General features: G+C 39.7%; 1 protein-coding gene across 1 annotated transcript in view; it reads right to left on the bottom strand.

The window, feature by feature from the left end:
- The window catches only part of LOC109920383 (potassium voltage-gated channel subfamily H member 5), a 278,422-nt gene that overhangs the window by 171,714 nt on the left and 79,601 nt on the right, over positions 1-27,107 (bottom strand). The window contains exons 2-4 of the mRNA XM_048600070.1: positions 16,239-16,367; positions 4,490-4,605; positions 3,554-3,946 (exon numbers count right to left, since the gene is read on the bottom strand). Of these exons, the coding sequence (XP_048456027.1) occupies positions 3,554-3,946; positions 4,490-4,605; positions 16,239-16,367 (638 nt within the window). The remainder of the gene's footprint in view (positions 1-3,553; positions 3,947-4,489; positions 4,606-16,238; positions 16,368-27,107) is intronic.

Raw genomic sequence — 27,107 nt, 5'->3', positions numbered from 1 at the left:
ATAATTTTACAATCTATTAATCTTTGTTAAATGGGTGTTGATCATTTCTAAATTACATTTTTAATCACTGCATCTTCTATTGAGGATATCACTGTATTTATAGATTTTATTTCATTTTCTCAGTACTGGTTCTGTACATAGACTGGTAATTCCCTAATTGGAATATCTCAATCAACTGCATGATCACGACAACCGTATTGTAGGAATAACTGGGTAGGTATTATTTAATGTAAGGTGAACAGTGATAAGGAAAAGTACACACCTCTGCAATACTGACCAGGGAAAACAATTGATGGGATTTATTTTCATATCAGATAGATGGCACTCCCAGATTTGTTACTAGGAGAACAGGAGGCTGACGTATTTCCTACTCCAAGCAACACAAAGCTCCCCTTTTGTTTCTGAACTGCTGTGGTTTTCATATTTAAAGAATTGCCATGGCAGTACCAGTTGATTGGTTATTTCTGCAGTGATATGTAATACTGAGTTCCAGCTTACAGTCATTTTCCTACTCTGTCATGGCCTGCTTCAGGAAACTTATCCTTCACATTTCCCATTAAGAAGGGGAGCACTGTGCTGTTTTGACAGTGTCAACTGTGATTCCGTAACAATCTTACCTCTGAGGCTGAAAGCTGATGTTTCAAGTGCCACTCCAGAAATTTGAGTGCAAAATCCCTGGCTGGCACTCCGGGGCATTGCAGAGGGATTGTGGCACCATCTGAGGTACCGTGCTTGGGTGGGGTATTAAACTGAGGCCCTGATTTCCTTTGCAGTAGGATGTAAAAGTTCCCAAGGAGTTGAAGTGTAAGGGAGTTATTTCTAATGTCCTGGCCAACATTTATCCCACAGTCAACTTCACTAAAAAACTTATCTAGTCATAAACACATTATGGCTTTTAGGAGATTGCTGCTTGCAAATTGATTGCCAATTTTTTTTTACAATACAACAGCAACTGCATTTCAAATATGCATTATTGACAGCAAAGCACATTGGGATGACCTGAGGTTCTAAAAGGCATGTTATAAAGGTTTCCATTATTGGCATTTTTTGAGGACTCATACCTGAAGGAATGTAAAAATTGGATTATTTGAGGTGCTGAGGAGGTACCCAGACATGTTATTTTAAAGGTCACTGAAAGGACACTGCCAGAAATTATTGTTAAAAAAAATTAATACAAGTCACATGACTTAACTGCTTGAACTTATCTACTGAAACTCTGATTTCTTCAGCCACCTGCTTGAACTTACTACAACACACAGGTCAAAGTTTCTAACTGTCAGCAGCATGACCATTTGATTTAATTTAATTGTGGTGTATTCTGTCAAAAGATAAGAAACTCAGGCTCAGCTTTTGCCACCTTCCTGACAAAAACATCTTGAGAACCCCATACAGTCACAGAAATCTATAGCACAAAAAAAGCCCTTCAGCTCACTGAGTCTGCGCTAGTCAGAGCTATCCACCTAACTATGCTTATCCCTAAACCATGCGGCAGCCGAGAAAGCTGAAACAGCTATTCTGCCTGAAAGACTTCTAGTAGACTTGTTCTCAACAACCTGACGAATTGTGCCTGAAGAAATCCCAAGCAGACAGCCATCTGTGCCTAATGACAAATCTGCATGTACAAGGATGACAGGCAGTAAAAATCTGGATCACTCCATATCTTGTCTCTTTATTCTCTGAGAATTAAGTATTTGGCCATAGTGTTTCGTCCAAAGTTAATCGCTGTAGAGAAAGTTTCTTTATTTTTTCCTTGAACTTACCTGTCGGTGTGTCTATTCTGATTAGGAGGGTAATTCATACTTTCGTATTTCAAACTGTGTTAGTTATCACTGAACCTTTGTCAAATAAATCTTGTTATTATAAAAAAGTAATTGTTTTGTTGCTTATTAAAGAAACCTGGATCTTTTTAGTCTGATCTTATTATAGATAAAGGATATAATTAGCCACACTGGTACTTGGATGAATCATTTAAATACATGTTGTGACCAAAGGAATAGTGAGAACAGCAAGATAGAGTGAACTCCTCTAACCTCAGTCATAAAAGGTGCTATACAAATACAAATCTTTCTTTCATTTTTATAGGTGAGTGTTTTTCATTAAGAACATCCACATTTTTTTTAAAATCAGAAGCTCTGTGTAATACTTCAGGACAGCAGATACAACATAAAGGACTGTGCAACGTCCAATCTAAACGCTCTCCATTGAGTTCGATGATGAAAACTAAACATAAATTTTCAGCTTTAACTTTATTGGCAAACAGCTTTGCATATCAGCACATATTAAAACTCAAATATATATCTTCTATTATTTTCCATCCACGTTGAATGGAAAATCATAGGCCCCCGTTTGAAATCTTGATAGCTGATCCCAGTGCATATTGCTGTGCAACAGAAGTGTTAAAGATGAAAAGATATCCTTAAACCGTTTCACATGATCTAAAAAGAAAAATTAAGCCTTCTCTTAAATCAACATTGTGTCAGTTATTGTGGAAGCACTAATGGGAAAGTAGCCTAATCCTGGATGCACATATACAGCCTTACAAAATGAACTGGAAAACCAGTTGAAGCAGTTAGATGAGATTACTTGCATACTAGATAAAATTCTCAGCCACATCATATGCTGCTGCCTAACAAAAAATGAGCAGAAATCATTTTCATGAAAAGGAATGCAACTTGGCATGGAGAGTTGATCATGCAGCAATGGCTCATCTTTACAATGAGACTACAGTACAAATAACATTTTCATGAGGGAGGTCTTAAGTCTAGGGTGCAACCTATGTAACGAGATGGACTATTTGGACACGAATAAGATATTTTAGCTGGTACATGAAGGAAATTACACTGCACCAGATTCTGCATTCAGTGTAAAAAAAGCAAATGATTATTCTAAAAAAAACAGAAAGTACTGGCAGTTGTCAGTCCTACTCAAAGTTAATGGTGATAGTTTTAAGGAAAGATTCTCTGTTCAGACTCCAACAATCTGGAATGTATTTCTACTGTTTTAGTCACCCAGAATTTGCACCTTTATGTCTGATGATTGAAATTATTGCTGTGTCAAAATGTTTCAGGTAACCACACTCAGATCATTAAGGTGTAACCACTTTTCTTGTAACATTATGCTTCACAAAAACATGACTTGTGACCTTGAAAATTTATATATTTTAACTATTGTGCTTCTCCATTAAAGGTGGCTGAATAATGTTGCTATTGCAGTGCATGCATTTAATTGCAAAACATCCACACTTTTCGTGAGCTTTCCTTGTAAGTCTACTATGCTTCTGTTTGTCATAAGTACATTTTTGCATTCCTTGCTTGGGTTCACAAAGAGGATACCACTCTTTGACTTGAATCGCAAACCGACATCACACTAAAGCTGCCAGAATCGCACAGCATTTATTTGGTCTACAAGATGTAGCAGTTAAAATTTGTATGAAGTTAAGAACGTTAATTTAACTCTAACAGGACTGTATTATAAAGGACTGTCGCAAATCAAACCTTACACTAACAGAACAATGCTAAATATTGTGGTAATAAATTTAGCTATGTCAACTTACCTCATCTACATTTTCAAAAGCATTGATGATGTCATATGGCAAACAGGACAGCAGGTCAATTACAAACCAGGTTTTCAAGTAGTTCATTCTGATTAGTTTTGGATCGGATATAACTTCACCTCCAGGGCCCACAAATGTAGTGTGGAAATTTAAGACAATATCCACCAAGAAGATCACATCAACTACACTGTCCAGCACCAGCCAAGCAATATTGTTCTGTTTTGTTCTGAAGGACACATTATAAGGAACCATAATTGCAGTGTAGAAGGTTAAAATAAGGATGATCCAGTCCCAGGTCGTTTTAAATGCACAGTAATGCAGAATGATGTGTGGTGGAGTCTTGGGAGCCTCCTGTTTGTACTGAGGAAGAATGTCAGATCCTAGCTGCAGAACCTGAAAAAAAAACTGATAGCTTTAGCATATTACACAGACTTTTAAAATCTTCAAAAAGCATTACACATTTAGATTTAAACATTCCTCAAATTCTGCCATTCAGATGTTATCCTGCACATTGCACTGCATCAGACAGCAAACTTTCCAGATAGAATATAAGGTAGGAAGCCAAAATCGCCCATGACCATTCTTCTCATTTAGGTAGGTTTTGGCCAAGGTCTCCCCTGCAAAGATCCTGAAATCCCAAAGGGGAGGAGATCAGATCACAACGGGCCTGTCTCTTTCTTCCTAGACCTTTGTACCAGAGAGGCCAATTCTGAAAGATGAGCCATAGATATTAAGGGGCCTCTTACTTCCAGGAGTTAGCCAAAGGGAGAAATAATACCAGATATTTGACTGGTTTCTTGATAAAGTCTCAAATTGTGAGAACTGCCAATCCAGGTGCAGCATTGAGTTTCTTTTGTCTGATAATTTCTCTGTCCAGATCAAATATTCTGAAGGAAATAGTACAACTAAACTACAAACAGGGAATTTAGTACTTACTTCTGCGAGACGTGAATGTTTGTGGACCCCATCAGACTTGTTCATCGGAGTTAATTGTTGCAGAACACTTCGACTATTTGTCAGCGCTCTTGTCAATCGAGCAAATTTTGCCCACCCTTTATTTAGAAAAAGAGACACAGTCACTACCAATTCCAGCAACCCACACTTTCCTTTCAGCACTATAATTTTAATTGTCACAAATAACAGAGTCTTTAATTCATATTGCCTATAAAATAATAAAGCTGTCTCATTTTAAAATAGCTGTTACTGAGCAGCGAACAGTGAGATTGCTATGAAACTTGCTTAAAGTAAGCAAATATAATTATAAGCATCCAGTTGATACCTACACTGCAGCATCTGAGTTACTGATCTAAGCCATTTTGCCTGCAACTGTAAAAACTGATACTGCAGTTGCAAAACATGATAGTGGTACCACTCAAATTACATAAAAATTATATTTTGCTGTCTTTACCGCATGATTCAATGACATTCTTGCCAATTTGACTCTGCACGTGAAAGTAAAAATGCCCATACAGTTAATTCAGGCTCCAAATATTGCCTCCATTAGGATGATCAATTGAAAAAACAAATGGAAAATAGGTACTCGAATCATTCAAACCCTTGAAATGTTATGTTTGTATTCCCCAGTCCCTACAATTCGTCACTGGCCCTGCTGGTAATACTGTACTAACTCCTCAGGACTTTATATGTTTTAATCAAGTCACCTCTTAATCTTCAAAACTCCAGTGCGTACAAGATGACCCTGTCCAACATTTCCTCAGAAAACAACCGACCCATTCCAGTAAACATTCCCTGAAGTACACTTACATCCTTTCTTAATTAAATAAGATAACTGATACTGCACACAGTATCCAGATGTGGTCTCACTGATCTACTGTTTGATTTAAATATAACCTTCCCACTTTTGTATTCAACTCACCTTGCAATAAATGATAACATTATATTAGATTGCTTAACTACTATCTTTTCTCATGCTCTCTCTCTCTCTGCCTTTCATTTCTTTTTTTTCACTTTACTTCTGAACTTTCTACCTGCAGAGTGCTTTTAAATTGTATTATCAATCTTCAGCTCTGTCTTATTCTTTGGTCTTTCAGAAGGTGACACTATGAAAATATTAATGGGAAACAAGGGCATGACAGATACAGAAAAATAGTAGAAAATCAAAAATCAAGAGGGAGAGAGGAACTTAAAACAAATATGACTGATTGTGAAAAATTCTAGGTAAATTATTGGAATTAAAGGCTGACAAGTTGCATGGACCTGATGTCTTGCGTCCCAGGATCTTTGAGTGGCTGCAGGAGTGATAGATAGATATGTCATAAAATTAGCAAAACCTATGAGCAAGGGAAAAATTCTTAATTGACATTCCAAAAAGCCTGCCCAGGAAGGATGAAAGTGAAAGAAGCACTTACCTTTCAAAACAAATGGACTATAATCTGGCGAGGCTGATCTTGATGGTGAGAGCATCTCGCTCCATCTTTTACACTTTTGATTAACAGTGAGGTGAGTTTCTCACTGGGCAACAGCAAGTTGCCAATTAAGAGAGATTATTGCTTGGTAAATGCCTTGTTGATGGCCCAATACACCTTATTAAACTGAGCTTTCAATCTTACCAAACACGCCAAACATGCTCGAGAGAAAACACAACATAGAACTCGAAGCGAATATCTGGCAGATTCAGCTCACAACTTGCTTTGAACGACCTCCATGTTGCATTCAGACAAACTGCAGCCCAGGGCATGACACGGGGGCATCAGCATCCACCCATCATCCATGGAAAACGGCAACCGCCATCTGCCAACCCCTCAGAACCACCACAGCACCTCTCTGATATCCTGACAGGGTGCTCTGGTAGCACAGACTTGCATTGCAAGGTGCATTGGAAAGCTGCAGCAGGGACATCTTGCTTGCACAGTCAGGGATCCAGCTCACAATTGCACCTAGATCAGGGTGGCTCAGTTTCTTTCTTAGCACTCGCTCACTTAGAACCCAGCTGCTTGCTGGCACCATCCTTGCCTTGCCTTGCAGTGCCAGTTAGCTCAGTCACACAACCAGGCAGTTGCCCTCCTGGTTAGCAGCCCTCAGTCCAGGTGACATACATCTTGCTGAGGTGTATCTGACATCTCCTCCCGCAGTTTAACATGGCAACCACACTGAATGTACAGCAAGCAAGCAGCCATGTCTTGAAGTCTTCATGGATTATTCCTCACCGAAGCCCATGGTGATATACCAGTCAGTCACGGGGTTCTGGCACAGTAAGTCAAGGGCAGCCTCCATACCAATTGAGGAGAATAGCCAAGGTCAGATGACCAATTGGGGTAATTTTGGTCAGGGGCTCTCTGCCTCTAATATTCCAAGGCTTGGCTGCACAGCCATTGAGGTTCCAGCTCGCTGACTGGCCAATGCATTGACTTCCAATTTCAGAAGTCATTGACCTGCGTGGACCTCAGAGATCCACACACTGAAAAATATAATTAGAAGGAGTATTGATCCCAGTAAGTTCTATGGCTCCATGGCAGCAGCTAGTCCAAAGGGTAGGACTAATGTGATCGGGTCAGGAAATGCACAGCCTCAGTTAGGGGTCTGGGTACATCGTTTCATGCTGCACAGTTAGGTTCCCCAAGGGGTTAGGCCATGCTCAGTCTGTGGGTTCCATCCATTAACACTAAGAGAAATAGGCAAGGCCAGTCATTGTCACAGGAAGAAGACTCAGCAAATTAGTCTTTGGGTCTTGGGGCTGCAGGCTGGTGTAAAGGGTGGATGATATTTGTGAAGCGGGGGCAACTATATATGCTAAGATGGGGCGAGCATAGTAAAGTATGGCTGGGAAGGCGTCATACAGGAAAGGGGTTCTTCCATGAGAACCCTGGCTTCAAGGGTTGGGGGCAGTGAATGGCCACAGCTGGCATGCACAGCTCATATACCAGGGGCTGCAAGGGGAAGGTAAGCAGGTGTAGGAATAGGTAAACAGGTTGAACGGGAATTTGGGGAGGAGTGAAGTTTACATAGCTTTTGGAATGGCTACCAGAATGGTACTTGGACATTCAGGAACTCACCAATATATTCAGCCGGAGAGAGACAGAGCGAGAGAGGAACCAGCAGGGTCACTGTGTCAAATAAGGGGCTTCCCATTCAGACAGTGATAAGGAGAATGTCTTCTCACAAGCATGAGTCTTTGGAACAGTTTCCCTCAAAGCATAGTCCTTGAATATTTTGAAGCCAGGGGTAGTTGGATTATTGATAAGTAAGATGGTGAAAGGTTATCTGTGGTAAACGGGAATGTGGAGTAACCAAATCAGCCAGGACCTTATCAAAAGGCAGCGGAAGTTCAAAGGGCCGAGTGGCCAACTCCTGCTCCTAGTCCAAATGAACGCCGAGAGTAAAGATTTGCCAGAACAAAACGGAGGTGTGACTCAATGGTGCTGGTATAAGGTCCCCAAAGACTGGACATTGTCAAAAAGAAATGAGGAGAAATTTCTTCACACAGAGAGTGGTGAGCCTGTGTAATTCTTTGCCACAGAAAGCAGTTGAGGCCAAAGCACTGAATGTTTTCAAGAAGGAGTTAGTTGTAGTTCTTAGGGCTAAAGGGACCAAACTTTACAGGGTAAAAGTAGAAAGAGGGTACTTGGTTGGATGATCAGCCACAATTGTATTGAATGGTGGAACAGGCTCAGAGGGTGGAATGGCCTACCCATGCCCCTTTTTTTCTGTTTTCTAAATAGAATAAATTGCATCGTCTGAAAATCCAGGACACTGTAAGGGTGCAGGCACTTATTCCAATAGGGCAGCCATCCTCTATGTTGGTCCGTTGCAAGATTAAATGTTGTCTAGATGATGTAATGGGGCAACTACTGGAGTTAGCATGGAAGAGCGCATCTGCACAGGAAATTCAGGAGATTAAAGGTCCTCCAAATAATGTAATGAACTAGTTACCAGGCTTTGCAGGAAAAAATATTCTCCATGAAAGACATTTTCAAGTGATCAACAATCCTCCAGAAATGATTTGCAAAGAATCAGAATCTAGATCTCAACAATCCTCAAGCCAAAGACCAACCAATCTTCAAATTCTGAAAAGAATACATTCTGGAATAACTGTGAAATTTCATTATTGGTTGAATTTGTGAAGTCAGAGAATTGTGAGAAGGTATTGTGGCAGTAGTAAATGCAGAAGTAAAACTAGTATGTCTGAATGTGCAAGTGGTAACTAATGGGAAAAAGCTTGGGATGAGATGTTGTAAGAGACAATGGCTCTGAAATGGATAATACTGAAGCTGCATTAAGCTCCCCCCAATTTAATTGTCTTTGCATAGAGAAGAGGGACTCTAGTACAATTTTGTAGTAGAAACAGATATATCAAATCTGGCTCCTGATAAGCTTTATATTTTTGCAGAATTAGTCAATGTAGCTTCTGTCTATTGCTATTAAGCAATAAATACATCCTGTTGGTATGACAGGTCCTTTCCTCATTAAACTGAAAACTGGTTTACCTTCTACCACTGCAAATTATATAGGCCCTTAGGCTTGACATAGAATGGAGGCTTTGTGGCAGCAATCTTACCCCAACCACAAGCCACAATTCATTGGTACTTCCAACTTATGACAGTATTACGTAGGAAAATGTGACATTGCTCAATCTGGTAAAAATAATAGAAAAGCAGAATATTATTTAAATGGACAGAGACATCACAGTACTGCAGGATGGAGGGATTTGGGTGTCTTTATACATTAATCTAAAAAGGATTAGCATGTAGATCTCTCAGAATATTTTGTGCACCTGGTTTCTTCTTTCTAGTGCGGCATCTAGGTCCTCACTCCTCAAATTAGTGTAAATCTCATTCCATAGCACTAGCAAACCATCTGTGAGGATAGAGGTCCTAATCATATTGAGATCAACCTATGAGGACTATACAATATATATCCCCAACAGCCAATCCTAATATTTCCTCCTGCTTGCACCATCAGCCTGCATTTAACCACACTTTCCTCCCGATTCCAAAATCATAATGTATATAGCAAATGCCTTTGAACTTCTATTTCCTTTCCTACCTCACTAGGGGCTCCATGCAGGACCTCATTTGTCTTGAAATTGATCCTTTGTCAACTTTCACCCAGAAAATAGATGCACTGGAAGACCAATTTTTCCTTCGTGACATCTTTTTTTTAATAATCCCAGACCAAGACAGTACAACAACTTTATTTGTATGATGTGGTTACCAGGTACCTTTAATTCTTAAAGTGAACTAAACGTGAGCTCTAGAGGAATTACTGAGAGAATATAGCCACAAGATCCCATGGATTTGAACAAAAAGGCTTTACTACACAAGTGCGAAAAGTGATATTATCGACAATACATGTACAATTTATCTCTAACGTTGAGAATTAACATGAGGTAAATGCAGAGTATACTGTGATTGAACACCCAATAGCATGCATCAAACAGCAAATACAATCACATCAGACCCCACGGATTTCTCAGTAACTCCACCTAAACATTAATGATCCAGTGTATCACCAAATTTCATTAAACTTTACAAGGGATAACAATTCTTCACTATTACTGATCCACCCTCTGAACAGCCATTCCATTCCTCAATGTCAGTTCTTGTTTCAGGGCTCCAAGAATGAGAAACCTCAATTATCAAGACCGGTTGGAGAAGCTGGGATTGTTTTCCTTGCACAGGAGTAGGCTGAGGGAAGATCAAAAGACGTTTTCAACATCGTGAGGGGTCTGGACAGAATAGATAGCAAGAAATGGTTCCTGCTCGTAAAAGGATCAAGAAACGGAGGGTGCAATTTTAAAATGTTTTGCAAAAGAGCAAATGGAAGATGAGACCTCTTTTCATCCAGCAAGTGGTTTGGGTTTGTAAATAGAAGTCTGGTGACAGCAGGTTCAATTGAAGATTTCAAGGTGACTGTGGATGTTTATTTAAATGGAAGCAGTGTGTAGTATCATAGGGAAAGGGGAGAGGTTTGGCACTATGTCAATATGCTCGAAAGCTGGTGCAGATATGATGGACTGAAAGGTCTCCTTCTGCACTGTAACAATTCTGAGCTTCTGTCCACATCCATCACCCTCCTATACTGGGTTCCTGCTCCCCTTGACTCCCAAACTGCACTCTATTATTTATTCATAGAAACCCTAGTGTGGAAGCAATCCATTTGGCCCATCAAGCCCATAGCGACCCTCCGAATAGCCTCACACCCAGACCCACCCTCCACCCTATCCCTGTAACCCTGCATTTCCCATGGCTAATCCACCTAGCCTGCACATTCCTGGACTCTATGGGCAATTTAGCAGGGCCGATCCACCTAACCTACACATCTTTGGACTGTGGGAGGAAACTGGAGCACGCAGACACGGAGAGAATGTGCAAACTCCACACAGATAGTCCGAGGGTGGAATCAAACCCGGGTCCCTGGTGCTGTGGGGCAGCAGTGCTAACCACTGAGCCACTGTGTTGCCTAGCACAACTCCAGCTTTCTTGCCAACTTTCTTCCTCCACCAAGCTAGACATGGCCCTGGATTTTCCCCTAGCTCTAATTGTATTCAGTTATATTAAGCAAATACTGCTTATGGGCTTTTCAATTCCCACTCTCTCACCTGCATTGAAGAATTAATGCTCGCAGGGGTATTCTGAACCCCTCATGGCTTCTTCCAACACAGAGATAGTGACTTTCCCACTTCCGGAGCTCTCCAGGATATTTTCTGAATCCTGGCTGTACAAGTTAAGCTCTTAACTTCTTTCCAGCAGAACACCTAAAAATCAGCATTCCAACCTTAAAATCCAACTAAACTGTGTCTCCAGACTGCTTTGCAGTGACTCCTGAACTGTTATTTGTGACCTATCAAAAATCTTGTAATAAGCACACTCCCCCCACTATCAATGCAGAATTAAATGTTGCCACCTGACCATTGGAACTCGGCATTCTGTAAAGGTTATATTCTCACAGAATGCTGGAAATAGATTTCACCATAGCCTACTCAAAATTCATAGATTTATAACACAATCCTTCACAGTTTTCAAGAGTTCATCAGTCAGTGCATATTTGTTTAAAACAAGCTTAAAACATAACTAATATGTATTATTAAAGAAGCATGTGTAAAAAAATAACCTTGTAATGTTTACAGGTAAATCAGCTGTTCAGAGCTGTTTAAAGGCAACAATTTCTCTTCCTTCATAAGAAGGCAACAGTTCTGTATTAAATTGGTGATTTCTAACCAATCTCCTCAGAGGCAATGGGTGAAATTTAGGTCAGAAGATTGTTTTATGCCCTACTGGAACTTAAGCTTCATTTATTTTGAATGCATGAGAATCGGGGTATGGTAGGAAATGGACATCTAACCCAAACTGTCCCTGATACAATTGAACCAGTTAGGTTAAAATTCACACACACACACCCCACCTCCACCCCAACCCCAAAATCCCATCAACTATCCAGCTGCCTCTATTTCACCTCTGAGTCAAAACATTGTTGAATCATGGGCTTGAGTACAATCATTTAGGTTGACATTTCAATGCCGTGTTCATGGAGTGTTGTACTGACAGATGAAATATCAATAGGACACCCTACCAGCTTGTTCAGATGGACGTAAGAGATCCTATGGCAGTATGTGATGTCCTCAAACAACAATATCATGAGAAATAAATTAGTTGATTACTTCTCTTTGCTATTTTTCTTGTGCATCAACCAGCAGACATGTTAGCTTACATAACTCCTCAAAAATAATGCATTGGCAATAAAGCATTTTGGGAGATCTGGAGAATGTGAAAGTCATTAAACTAAAATAGCAGTTAATTAATTGTATTTTTGGATGTTTCACATCAGGAATCATTTCTTAGTGTGAAAGGTACAGAAGGTCTGGTATTGCACAGGGTACTCTTTTTTAATTCACGAATAGGATGAGAGTGTTGCTGGCTAGGCAGCATTTACTGCCCATCCCTAAATGCCCAGAGGGCAGCTCAGAGACAACCACATTGTTGTGGGTCTGGAGTCACATGGAGGCCAGACCAGGTAAGGACGGCAGTTTCCTTCCCTAAAGGACATTAGTGAATCAGAAGGGTTTTCCCAAACAATCGACAATGGATTCACAGTCATCATTAGATTCTTAATTCCAGATATTTTATTGAATTCAAATTCTACCATCTGCCATGGCAAGATTTGAACCCAGGTCCCCAGAACATTATTGGGGGTCTCTGGATTAACAGTCCAGTGATAATACCACTAGGTCATCACCTCCCCTTGCCTCTGAGCCAGAAGCACCAGACCAAGGAAGGTGGGTTAATAATACAGCCCTAGATTGAGTACCAACTAGTAAATCCTTCCAACACATGCCAATGGCAAGTGAAGTTCAATTCTATTCCAGCTGGTACAGGTTCGTGACCTACTTCCTTGGTCATGGAGATCTCCATACTGAGGGTCAGTCACGCCTTTTGGCACAGAACTCAAAAATACAATGATGTAAGGTATAGATTTCCAAAATGTAAAAAGAAACAAGAAAAGACTTGAACACATTTTAAAACAATTTGGTTTGCACTTAAGTGTGAAAAGTGGGATGGCTTCCTTGCACTTTCTTTTAAAAAAGTGTGTTTATTTATTATATGATTAAAGAAGTGAAATAGTTTGTTGTGCTTTATGTAGATGGGAAATGCTTGGTCTTATTTATTTTCCAATCTATACCTACTGTGGCAATTGGGACACCTGTTACCCATATTGTTTCCATTTTGGAATCACTTTATCTTCCTGTAACTCTGTTGTCAGAGCTATAATTTCATCATTTGTTCACAGTTAGCCATCTGTCTGAGAGTGGATATAAATCAAACAAAGGTCTATCAATTTTGCTCAGGCAGTTATTATATGTGTCCTAGCCTCCATCAGGAAACCATCTGACAAATTTCACCATAGAAGTAATAGAGGTGGTTGATTGTGAACTTCTATAATGACTCCAATCCATAGCCACAGAAATCTTACATGAGCAAACAACTTATCAACTGTCTCAGAACTAACGTTCTATGTATATTTGCAGACCAGCCAACAGACCATCACAAATTGCAATAAATATGCAATGTTGCCTCAGTTGATTTTATGGCAGTAAAGTGCAACATTATTCAAAAGCTAAAACGAAGCAACTTCCTGACAAGTCAATTGATCATTCATGTTTTTCACCCTTCTCAACCAAAAGAGACTCAGCATGTAAAGAAGCAAATCAAGTAAAGGGATTAGGTTTTGAGCAAGAGGTAAATATTTAACCATCTTCCATTAATTCTAAGCTGCAGAACATAGCGAACATGAAGTGCTGTGCCACTTGATTAATACTCGACAAAACAATAGTGCACTGCAGCAAATAAATCTTCAGTTGGACTTGGTGAGGTCCATTCTAAGTACCCAATGGACAGATTTCATCAGAAATCAGTACACCCCTGCCTTGTTCAAGAGATCAGACATATTTCTCTTCCTCACAGGAATAAAAGTTTGTTAAGGCTGGAAAACAGGTGTGAGGATCCCAATGATTTTTCCTGCCTATTAACTTAGCTGAGAGTGACATTCAGCCAGTGACATCCTTACACCACTGGATGCCTGCTTGCCTCAGCAGAACTTCATGTTCCCAGGAGACTAGTACAACTTAAGGTTTGCCTGCTCTACTCAAAATCTAACTGCACCCCCGAGTCACACTCACTGTTCAATTCATTAACACTTCCGTTCACTCCCCAACCAACATTCTTGATCAAACACAAATCACGATTCACATTCATAAATTCTGTTTTCCCCTTAATTACTTATACTTCAAGCTTCACACTCACAATGTGCCCACATTGCTCAGTGTTCAACTGCAGATCACCCTAAACATACTGCACAAAGCTCACTGAAACACGTCCCTCTGTCTCTTGCAAAACCAAGTGGCTCACAGTCACCAATGTAACATACACACAGCTGATGTTCCTATGAAACAAACAACAACAGTCATCATTAGACGGACCATAACTGAAGCTGAGGCCAGTGGTGCAGCAAACATTCCTATTGAACGCTCAACTCAAAATGTTGACTCTGCTTTCTCCCCTCAGGTACTGCCAAACCTGCTAAGTTTCTCCAGAAATTTGTTTTTGTTTCAGAGCTCCAGCATCCACAATTCTCCGTTTTATTCCTTACGAATCATCTTCCTCATATTCCCCAACGTTTTTCTGAATTACAAGTTATAGTTGGTGAAAGCTTGCATTCCTCATCGCAGAAGGATTTGGAAACAGCGATGGGATTTTTAAAATCAAGATGCGTTTTAACCATAAGTCTTTGTAGGCTTGCGAGCACAGGGCGAGGCAATTGGTGAATAACATTCGGTGCAAGTTAGAGCACAGACAGCAGAGCTTCGAATTGCTTCAAGTTACGATAGGATGTCGGAAACTCGTCAATTATGGATTGCTTTTTTTTGTACGCATCTGTCAAGCATCAACTGGGCACAGGCTCACAATTCTATCAAAAAAGGCTGTTAACTGAGGAGGTGCAGGTTTGAACTTTTTTTTTCCTTTGGATACTGCTTTACCTAAGAGACATAGAGTCATAGAGATGTACAGCATGGAAACAGACCCTTCATCAATGATCATAATCATTTTCAGAGGAAGTGGCCGCGGTAACCCTTTACTTGTTCGCTCAGCAGCCTCACCACATGAAACAAAACATTGCAATGGAAGCCATTTGCCTCAAAAACAAAGAAAGACGGACACAGGTTGACTTCTCCAGATGCTGCCCGGCTTGCTGTGTTCTTCCAGCATGCTGTTTGTCTACCTTGGATTCCAGCAGCTGCAATTTTTTTTGTCTCTACTACTATCATACGTCTACTTTTAGTACTTAGATTGATCCTGCTTAAGACACTGAAATGGATGAAGCCACTGGCTTGTATCTACTTCCATCTTGGGGCCACTGATTTATCCACAATGTCAATGAAATCATCCACAATTAGTTTAGAGGGTAATTTGGTAAGCTTACAATGGATGATTAATATGGGAAATGCACAACCTTGGAGTTGTAATAATACGTGAAATATTTTTAGAACAGCGATCAGGTAATAACATTACAGGCTGCAGAACAGAGCACGGAAAAGATCCAAGGCTGCAAATTAATGCTAAGAATCATAGAATCCCTGGTGTGGAAGTAGGCCATTGGCCTATCGAGTCTACACCAACTCTCTGAAGAACATTCCACCCTATCCCAGTAACCCTGCATTTCCCAAGACTAATCTACCTTGACTACACATCCGTGGACTCTATGGGCAATCCAGCTAACCTATACATTGTTGGACTGTGGGAGGAAGCTGGAGCACCCAGAGGAAACCCACACAGAAACGGGGAGAATGTGCAAACTCCACACAGTTACCCAAGGGTGGAGTCAAACCCAGGTCCCTGGTGCTGTGAGGCAGCAGTGCTAACCACCAAGCCAATGAGCTGCCCTAAAGAAGGAAGCAACAAGATGAAACATAAGGCAGTCAATACATTCAGATATTTTAGTGATCCGTTGAGTAAAACAAAATTAGCTTTCTGTCATCCATACTGTTCTATTCAATTGAACAATGATCAAAAATTCTAATGCAAGGTATTGTAGGCATCTTCTATTATCATAGAATGTGAGAGAATAGAATATAATACTATTTCCAGAAAGCAATCAAAGCTTATTTAGCGAAAGTCACATAGAATTACTTCATTACAAATACATCAAAACAACCATAGAAAAGAAATTCTACCTTTTGTTGATTCATCTTCAATGGGTTGTTTAAATACTGTAATGTCTTTGAAAGTGCATAAAAATAAAACCACCTTGTCATATTCATTTCTTATGGGTGCAATCTGCATGTAGAACCAAACTGGGGTTCCTGCCAACAGAAAAAATTTGAACACACTTAACAGGTCATTCCATGAAAGAAAGTCAACATATTTAGTCTACACTACAGAACATTAAGGTAAGTTTGTTCTGAATAAACAGTTGGACTTGTGTATTGCAGACACAATCTCTGCTGGATTACCTTTGACTGAATCACATTATATATCTCTGAAAATTCCTCATTTAATTCTTCTGGCACAAAAACTTTGGTGCATAGCCAAGACAAAAAGGGAAGAATATGGTCAGCTTTTTCCATGTGCTCCACATCCTTAACCCTGTGTGAGGACAATTTCAGTTAAGGCCAGTGGATATCCCCAGTTATTAGTGTTATTAGTATAAGTTATATAGTATTATATAAATGTTATTAGTGTTATTGTGTCAAAATGGCCAATCATTTCCTCTTCTATATGCATATAGATATCAAGATAAAGTGATAATTTTGCATCAAGGATCAGTATCATCATGACCCTAATAGGGAGACTGCACTGTTCCAGAAGACATTGCGTAACGTATGATTTTGTGAATATGACAATTTCACTAGTCTGAGACAGTTCTACTAATTTTGCCATTAGCCCCCAGAGTTGCTAAGGAGGATGGTGCAGGGTTAACAGGGCTGAGCTAACCGTTATATTCACCTTCTGCCGAGGTCAAAGGGAGGTGGTTTGTCCAGTTTCATTACTTTTTTGAGACTTTTTAGCAGATGTTACAATCAAATGACTTGTTACGTCATTTCAAAGGACAGCTAAGGGTCAACCTCATAGCTGTGGGTCTGGAGTCATGTGTAGGCCAGACCAGGTAAGAATGGCAGATTTAGGGAAGGACATTAGTGAACCAGGCTCTTACAGCACTTCGTTATGATTTAATGGTAACCATTTGACATTTTATTCCAGATTTTATTCAATTCAAATTCCACCATCTGGAGTGGTGGGATTTAAATCGGGGTCCCCAGAAAATTACCCATGTCTCTGGTTTACTACTTAGCCCAGCAATAATGCCACTATGCCATCACCTCTCCTAAAGGGTTGAAAAATACTCTCTTTACTGTTTTATTGTGCATAACTTATCCATTTAGCTAAACAAGTCCTTTCAACTATTTTTGCTCAGACACATGGTAACTTAAAGGGGCCAACTTGTACTTGGCCTATGTGGGAACTTCTGGGTTGGTTATGCAACTTAGAGGGAAATATTCCATTCCAGTCCTGACTTCTGCCTTGTAAATGGTGGCCAGTCTTTGGGAAATCAGGATGTGAGGTACCAGCTGCAGATTTCACAACCTCTAACTTACTGGATGTGGCTGGTCATTTTCATTGGGGATGCTCATGTTTGGCCGCTATGTTATGCAACTTCTGCTTGCCACTTGTTAGTTGAAAATAAAGATTTGTTATCACAGAATTATTACAGTGCAGAAGGAGACCATTCTTTGCATCAGTATCAGCACCAGCAATCAGAATGTGTAAATTCAACTCGTGCCAATCCCCTGCCTTCTTCCTGAGATTTGATCCTTAAACATCAAAACATGCAAATACTAATATAAGAATGGTCAGCTTTACTGGCTTTAGTCACTGTGCTTCCTGGCATGAGACTGACAGATCTCAACTTATGAGCAAATGACCCAATAATGGAGTGCAAGAAGGAATCTGTCATCATGGTTCACATTAGAAACCAAGATATAGTTATGCCTAGTTTTACAGACATTCATAGTAAACTTCAAGGAGCTAGAGTGCAAGTTCAAGGGAAGGACCAAACTTTAGTACTCTCTCAAATATTACGAGTGACACTTGAGGGGATCAAGCAGCAAAGCTAAGACAAAACAAATTGGGTTCCAAATTCATCCTGGACAGTGATACGGAATGGGTAAAATTATACAAGGCACTTCACACTCAGTTTCACTACAGTCGGCATTCAGCAAAGGGACAATGACACAGGGACATTTATCGCAAACTAGGGTAACTTCCAAGGCAAGCATAAGGTCAGTATCAATTGGATTGTGCTCAATTATACAGAATTAGAATAGTGGTCCTCTTCAAAAAATTGGATAAACTGGAAGATTTTTTTCGTAAAGTGGAGATAAAGGCTCAAATAACAGGCAAGAAGATTGCAATAGGATGCAACAAATTGATTAAAAAAAACATAAAGTAAAAAAAAGGCTGAATCTAAATAACATCATAGGAGCAGGAAGGCTGACGTTTCGGGCCTAGACCCTTCATCAGAAATTTCTGATCTGCAGTTCCTACTATCTCTGACACAATTTGTGGAGCCCATTTCTGATGAAGGGTCTAGGCCCGAAACGTCAGCCTTCCTGCTCCTTGATGCTGCTTGGCCTGCTGTGTTCATCCAGCTCTACACCTTGTTGTCTCAGATTCTCCAGCATCTGCAGTTCCTACTATCTCTGAATCTAAATAAGCCACAGCTAAGTTACGGGAAAGCACAGAACAAGGACAAACATCGTTTTAAAAAAAAGAGGACAGTGAATGGAAAGCATTAGCTACTCTTACTCCTTGACTTGCAGCATTTGTTTTGAGTCATAAACACTACTTTACACAATACATGAGATCATAGTAAGCAGAATGAGCACATTGTTAGAGGATGGGAGAGTAAAAGAGGACATAACAAGGTTATAAAAGCTCAGAACAGGCAGATGTAGGTGAGGATAAAGCAGACAGTGGGAAGTTACTGGAGAGGCAAGCTATTGAAAAGGCAAGCCATTTCTTTACTTCAAACAAAATGAGGCAAATGAAGGAAAACTACTGTTGGGAATTTGTTACAGATCGATAGACCTGACAGCCAATGTTGCAGAACAGTGTAACCAAGTCATGAGGAGAACATCTGACAAGGGTAATATGCGAACAATAGAGGTTTTAAAAATCACAGATCTTGAATGGGTTTTCATTCGAGGAGAAAATGTCAGGAGTTGATCAATATAGTACAGAACTGTTGCATAGAACAACATGTTGTTGAGAACAACAGGCTGTGTGAGATAAAAAGCTGACTTTATGGCATTGATCAAGGTGGGGACGTTGTAGAAAAATATTGCAAAATGACAGCAAGCATAAATAGGAAGGAAGGGGCTAATACTATCAGGGATGAAGGAGAGGAATTTGAATTTCAGAGTTTATCTTCAATACACCATAGCAAGAACAGAAAACTGAATTAATTTCTTTTCATATTAACAAGAGAGCCAAACAGTATACTACTTTAAATTTATTTTTGTTTAAGATACTATAATGATGAATTATGCACCTCTGATTGAGATCCTGGGGATTATAGCTCAAGTAAAATTTATTCTCAAGAAACCCAAAATGTTTTTTACAACCACTATAATGCAAATATTAAGAAATTCTTTTGATAAGATTGTGAAATTAAAGAATATTAACTATAGTGTGCTTGTTCAAAAGTGAAAGGAAACAAGTGACCATCACTCCCACAGTCAATTATCAAGACAAGTTGGTTGCAATGAGGGAGTGTTAAGAATATGCAGTAGGGAATCTACTCATGTTCAGGGTATCAGTCACCAGACTAGCTGCCTGCTTCTTTATAGTGATCTAGTTCCACTGCCTTGGACCTGCTAGTCTGGTAATAATATCAAGGAGTCCAAATCAAGCTCCCCTGTCATCCAGACCACAACCCTGTGTTTTAAGCATATATACACAGGACTCAGACTGAGCCAATAGTGTGAGAGGGATTATTTGATTCAGTGGATTTACATTCTGAAAAACAAATGGTATGGAACATTGAACATGATGAAATTCTCTTGGTATAATTGATATGCTATCTATTCACATTCTGTTACAAAGAAAATGTATTCCAACAGACCACTAAAGAAATGTATCTTGATATAATAAGGATTGCTCCTCTCCATGCCATCCTAACAAGCACAAACTGTATTTCCAAACCCCAGACTTGACTGAAACTCCTATCAGTGCAGAATGGCTGAGATGGATTGAACCAAATCTGGACAATGGGAAACAAAGTCTGCATAAATGTTAAACATGCCGGGATTAAGTGGGGTCCTGCAAAACTTGATGTTTAAATGCTGCTCTTCAATATATTAAAGTGTTTTAGGTAAGGTGTGATGAAGTATAAGAATGATACCAGAGGAGCAGTCTTGACGAATACTGTGATAGGGATAAGCAACCTGGCAACTTAGGTTGCTTTGGGAGGAAACACAACAATTTAGAAATTAACCACAGAATCCCAGGATTGTTACAGTGCAGGAGGAAGCCATGTGGCCCATCATGCCTGCACCAGTTCTATTACCTAGTGCCAATTTCCTGCCTCTTCCCCAGATCCCTGCCCATAATTTCTATCCAAATAATCATCCAATGCCCTCTTGATTGTCTCGATTGATCATGCCTCCACCACGTTTCCAGGCAGTGTGTTCCAGACCCTAAATACTCCCAGTGTGGTAAGTTTTTTCTCATATCACCCTCGCTTCATTTACACATCATTTTAAATCTATGCCCTCACATTTTTATTTGTTGTACGAGCAGGAACAGCTTCTCCTCGCCTACTCTGTTCAACCTTCATGATTTTGAAAATCTCTATCAAATCTTTTCTCAGCTTTCTTTCCTCCAAGTAGTAACTTGTTCAATCTATCTCACAACTGAAATTTCGCATTCCTGGAAGCATTTTTCTAAACAGGATTGTAGAATTATAGCAAGATTAAGGCAGAGGCAGAAAAGCAAACAGGGTCAAGCAGACCCCTTCAATACTTTATCCCTCCATTGGTGAAGTGGATTGCTATAAATATTGATCACTGGATTCTGCTGCCCCTTTAGGCAAAGTAGAAGATGTAGCAATGATAGATGAGGCAGACAACAGAAAAAACCACCAGGTAGCTGAACCCTAACTGTACCAACATTTGCATGTGGAACATGCATTTAAGCTGAGAAGGAGAAAGTTCAAAGGAGATGTGAGGGCTAAGTTTTTTACACAGAGAATTGTAGGAGTCTGGAACGTGCTGCCAGGAGTACCGGTGGAGGCAGATACATTCTAGGGACATTTAAGGGACTTTTAGATGAGCACATGAATGTGCAAGGAATGGAGGGATATGGATCAAGGGCAGGCAGAAGGGATTAGTTTAATTGGACATCATGTTCAGCACAACATCGTGGGTCGAAGGGCCTGTTCCTATGCTGTATTGTTCTATGTGATGAGCGGGCAGGATTGACGGTAGTGATAGCAATGTCAGGGAGAAACGTGAATTCAGCTTTGGGTGCACGTTGAAGCAGTAGTGGGCCCAACAACTGGAATTTCCCCTTACTCCCCATCTCTAATCTTCCCATTTTTAATGGAACCATTGACGAGAATATACCTTGAGATTTAATGTTGGCTCGATATATTACTTCAGATGCCAAAGAAAATGAATATCTATTCCGGACAGCGGGCTTTTGGAATAAAAACAAACAGGCACAAAGTAATAGTAATCATTTTAATTTAGTAATCTGTTGTTCTGCGCATCTGAATTTGATTGGTAAAACCGAAAAGAACACATCGGAAACATAAGCATTATTGTCAGGAATGTCTTCATGGAACTATTACATTACAGATTCTTTTACAGTGCCACCATTCAGAGGTATGATTTGACTATGTCACTGGATGAAATGGCATTCACAGCTTAAGTGCCGTGTGGGAGTTTTGCTTTCTCATAGCCAAAGCAAATGTTTTCTGGCATGAATCATGCCAAATTTTGCTATTTCTCCTGCCACTTATTTGAGATGGTGGATGGCTTCAGCAGTATGGTACAAAGCAGTGAGTAGAGGTTGCATAAGTACATCAGCTGAACATAATTGTTTAAAGGTTAATTTGACTACATTATATTATTCCAGGAAAGCATTTGAAAAATGTAGGAAATCAAAGCTCACAAAATAACAGAAGTGACTTTACTTCCATTGTTATGTACAGATTTGTCTCCTTCCTGCACTGTCAATTGACTGTGGATTGAATGTCCCTTCTCTGTTTCCTCCCCCCTCTTTCTTTCCTGATCTTTGGGTGAAATTTCAAAGCAAATATGAACTTGAAATACACTTATCCTCCCTTATTAATATTGTTCTAGGAATATAAAAGTAGTTCATGCAATGATTTAAAAATGAAAAACCGAAAGAACTACAGATGCTGGAAATCAGAAACAAAAACAGAAATTGCTGGAAAACCCAGCAGGTCTGGCAGCATCCATGGAGAGAAAGCAAGGTTAATGTTTTGGGTCCAGTGACCCTTCTTCAGAACTTCAGTTTTTCCAGCAATTACTAATTTATAAATGGTATAACAGTGGATCGAGGCACTATGCAGCTCAAAAATAAAATTCAGCTTGCAATTTGTGTGAATCTTTAGAGTCAATGCCTCTGTCTACGTCTTTTTTGATCTGTACATCATTGCTTTACTATGATCTGCCTGTACTGCTCGTAAACAAAGCTTTTCACTGTACTTTGGTACATGTGACAATAAATCAATCAATCAATCAAGTGGAAGTCTTAGAGTCATACAGCACAGAAACAGACCCTTCAGTCCAACTCATGATGCCCAAACCAAACTAGTCCCACTTGCCTGTGTTTGACCCATATCGCTCTAAACCTTGTCTATTCACGTACCTGTTCAAAATGTTGCACCTGTACCTGCACCTATAACTTTCTATGGCAGTTTATTCCACACACGAACCTCCCTCTGTGTGAAGAAGTTGCCCCTTGTGTCCCTTTGGCTCCAACTACAATTACATCATATTTTAGTAGACTGCACCTGGAGTACTGTTTACAGTTTTGGTTTCTTTACCTAAGAAACAATACAGTTCCTTGCAAACAAATGTTCACAAGACTAATTCCTGTGATGAGAGAACTGTTCTAGGTTTTAGTAAACTGCATTGTTTAATCTATGCAGTCACTTTCAGTCATCCCACTGATTCTGTCTAAACAATCCTCACAATCACTTGAACAAATACAGAACAGGTTGAGAATTCAGAACAAAATATCTCCATGTTGAAGGAGAAAAATATGTTAATACTTCAATTTGAACCTTCAGTCACATCCAAAGAAAATTTATTGTTCCGCTTCAAATGTCAACTAATTTCCTCTGCACTTTCAACGTTGTAATCTGTGCTGCAGCAGTCCATGACCAAAGTTGACTTAAAATGGCAGGAGGCAAAAGGTCAGCTCAATGGTCTAAAAACAAGTAGTGAATGACACATTGGTTCAAATTTTCCAAAATTCCTTTGGTGTGTGAAAAGTTCCATTAGATTGGAGAAGAGTAATTGTAACTCCTTTATCCAAAAATGGAGGAAGACAGAAAGCATGAAATTACTGGCCAGTTAGCTTAACACCTGTTATAGAAAGGATATTGGAAGCTATTATTAAAGCAGAGCACTTAGAAAACTTCAAGGTACTCAAGCAGAGTCAACATGGCTTTTTGAAAGGAAAACATATTCAATCCATCCACTGGAGTCCTTTGAGAATGTAACGGGTGTTGGATAAACAGCAACAAGTGAATGTATTGTACTTGGATTTACGAAGGCATTTGATCAATAGACTGGCATGGATAGATGTTGTTTTAAATCAACCTGCTCAGACACATTATAAAACATGTAAAGGGCAGGTGGGAGTTGAACCCAGGCTTCCTGGGTCAGACATAGGGACACTACCACTGCACCATAACAGTCCCTTCATTGGCATTGATAGAAGATTTGCTAGCAAATAAGAACCAGAGAATAAGCATCAATGGGTTATTTTCTCATTGGAAGAGGCAATGAGTGGTAATCAGTGTTGGAGCCTCAATGTTTTACAATTTATTGGATGAAGGAACTAAAGGGATAGCTACTAAATATACTGATAGTGCAAAGACAGATAGAAACCTAAGTTCTGAAGAGGACAGAAGAAAGCTACAAGGGACGAAGATCTGGCAAATGGAGTATAATGTAGGAAAATGTGAAATTGTCCATTTCAGTATATAGAAGCATATTATGTAAATAGTGAAAGATTTCAAACCTCTGAATGTTATCACTTGCTGCAAGGGAAATGGAAAACAAAAGTAGGGAGGTTTGCTTTGGTTATACGGTTCATTAGCAAGACCACATCTGGTGTCCAGTGTATAAATATTGGTCTCCTTATTTTAGGGAGAATGTAACTGCGTTGGAAATAGTTCAGAGAAGGTTTACCTGATTAATGCATGGAATAGTCATGTTATTTTAATAGGAAAGGGTGAACAGGCAAGGCTTGGATCAGCTTGAATCTAGAAGAGTAAGAAGTGTCCTGATCAAAACATACAAGACCCGAGGGGTTTTGCACATGGAAAGCACTTTTCCCTCTTGTGGGAGCATCTGGAATTGATGTCACAGCTTAAAATAAGAGATTGCACACTTAAGGCAGAGATGTGAAGAGATCCTTTCTCGCAGAGAATCATGAGCCTTCTGAACTCTTTTCTTCAAAGTTGGTTGGTGGAAGCAGTGTCTTTGAATTTTTGTTTAAGCACAGATGTAGATATTTTCTTCATAAGTAAACAGGCAAAGGTTATCGGGGGTAGGCAGACATGTGGACTAATCAGATCAGCCATGATGTTATTGAATGGCGAAGCAGGCTCAAGGAGCTGAGTGGCTTACTCTTGCTCTTAATTCATTTGTTCCCAATGTCAGAATGAAACTATTGAACTAAGTTGTCAATGAATTAACAGCAAATGTAAAACGTCAGCAGCCTCTTTTTCATGCATGTGCATGTCATGTATGCTGATGAAAAGACAACCTAATCTCAACTAAGTGTACCTTTCCAATAAAATAATCAGAAGCATGTGCTTACAGATTCATGACTGCTAAGAGGTACAGCAAGAAATTAGAACGGCGAATGGGATCTATTGCAAGGGGCATAGCATACAAAAGTAGAGAAGTCCCTCCACATCCAAACTGGGCATTAGTGAGACTACACCCACAATATTGAGAATAGTTTTGATCTCCTTTGATAATAAGTTTCCAACTTTACCTTCTTTTTCTGTAAAGGACATCTAGTTGAAGGAACTTCAACTGAGCATTAACTGCTGTACATTAATACATTAATTAAGTCATTAATAGTTTTGATCTGCCTCTCTGGCCTAAAAGAACTAATTTTATATTTCTGCTATGCCAAAGTTCTTCAATTTAATCCAACACTGATATATGTTAATATAACAAAAATGGATCATTTTCTTAAAAACTTCTGTACGTCAATCCCATGTGTATGACCCAATTTGTGTTTTTCTCACTGCAAAATAGCAAAGCAAATAGAAGGACATTTTATTTCCTGGTTTCCTGACCATGAAAACATTTCAGTGTGATTGATTGCTAAGATTGTTTGTAGACATAACTTTTTTTCTGGAGCCTATAACTCCAGTATTGTTGAGTCCAGAATTTTACTAAGTGTGGCATCAAGGAGCCCTAGCAAAACTGGAATCAAAGGGAATCAGGAGGCAAACTCTTTGCTGATTGGAGTCATACATGGCACATAGGAATACAGTCATGGTTGTTGGAGGTCAGTCATCTCAGCTTCAGGACATCTCTGCTGGCGTAGTGTCCTAGGTCCAACTATCTTCAGTTGTTTCATCCATGACTTTCCCTCCATCATTGGGTCAGAAGTTGGGATGTTCACTCATGATTGCACAATGTTCAACACTGTTTGTGATTCTTCAGTCCTGAAGCAGTCCATGTTCAAATACAGCAAGAACAGGACAATATCCAGGCTTGGGCTGAAAAGTGGCAAGCTGCATTTGTGCCAGGCAATTACCAACTCCAATAACAGATAAGCTAATCACCGACCCTTGATATTCAATGGTGTTACCACCAACAAATCATCTTCTATCAACACCCTAGCTATTAGTATTCAGCCGAAACTGAATTGGACTAATCATATAAACACAGTGGTTATATTTTCAGAGGCTACAGATACTGCAGCAACTAACTCACTTCCTGACTCCCCAATCTCTGTCCTCCATCTATAAGGCATAAGCCAAGAGTGTGATAGAATATTCCCCAACTGACTCCATGAGTGTAGTTTCAACAAGTCAAGAAACTTATCATCGTCCAGGACAATGCAACTCGCCTGATTAGCGCCACATCCACAAACATCCACTTCCTCCACCATCAACGCTCAGTAGCAGCAGTGTATCAATGTATACCATTTTCAAAATGCACTGCAGAAATTTACCAAGGCTCCTTAGACAGCACCTGCCAAACCCACAACCACTTCATCTAGAAGGACAAGTGCAGCAGGCATGTGGGAATACCATCAATTGCAAGTTCTTCTTCAAGCCATTCACCATCCTGACTTAGAAAAAATTTGCCGTTTCTTGAGTTTCGCTGGGTCAAATTTCTAGAATTCCTTCTCGAAGGACATTGTGGGTCTACCTACAGCTCATTAAATGCAGTGGCTCATGAAGGCAGCTCACCACCACTTTCTCAAGATCAACTAGGGACAGGCAATAAATGCTGCTTCAGCCAGCGACATCCATGTCTCAAGTGCATTAAAAAAATTAATGTCGACAAACGAACATTTCTATCTTTATGGGCAGTTTACTTTGAGGTCAGTGATAAGTGTTGTCACTCAGCCAACTAATGCAGAATCCAGGCCAATATATAAATGACAGTCATAGTCCCATAGCGCTCCATAGAATATCTATTTAAATATGTCAAAACAACAGTATCGAAAAACTAATATCACAAACTCTATTCTATTTTGGGGTCTCCAATTTTACAAATATCTCCAGCTAGCCACTTCAAAAGATGAAT

Source organism: Rhincodon typus, chromosome 8, assembly GCF_021869965.1.
Source record: "Rhincodon typus isolate 14 chromosome 8, sRhiTyp1.1, whole genome shotgun sequence".
NCBI lineage: Eukaryota > Metazoa > Chordata > Chondrichthyes > Orectolobiformes > Rhincodontidae > Rhincodon > Rhincodon typus.
This window is presented reverse-complemented; position numbering and strand designations above follow the sequence as displayed.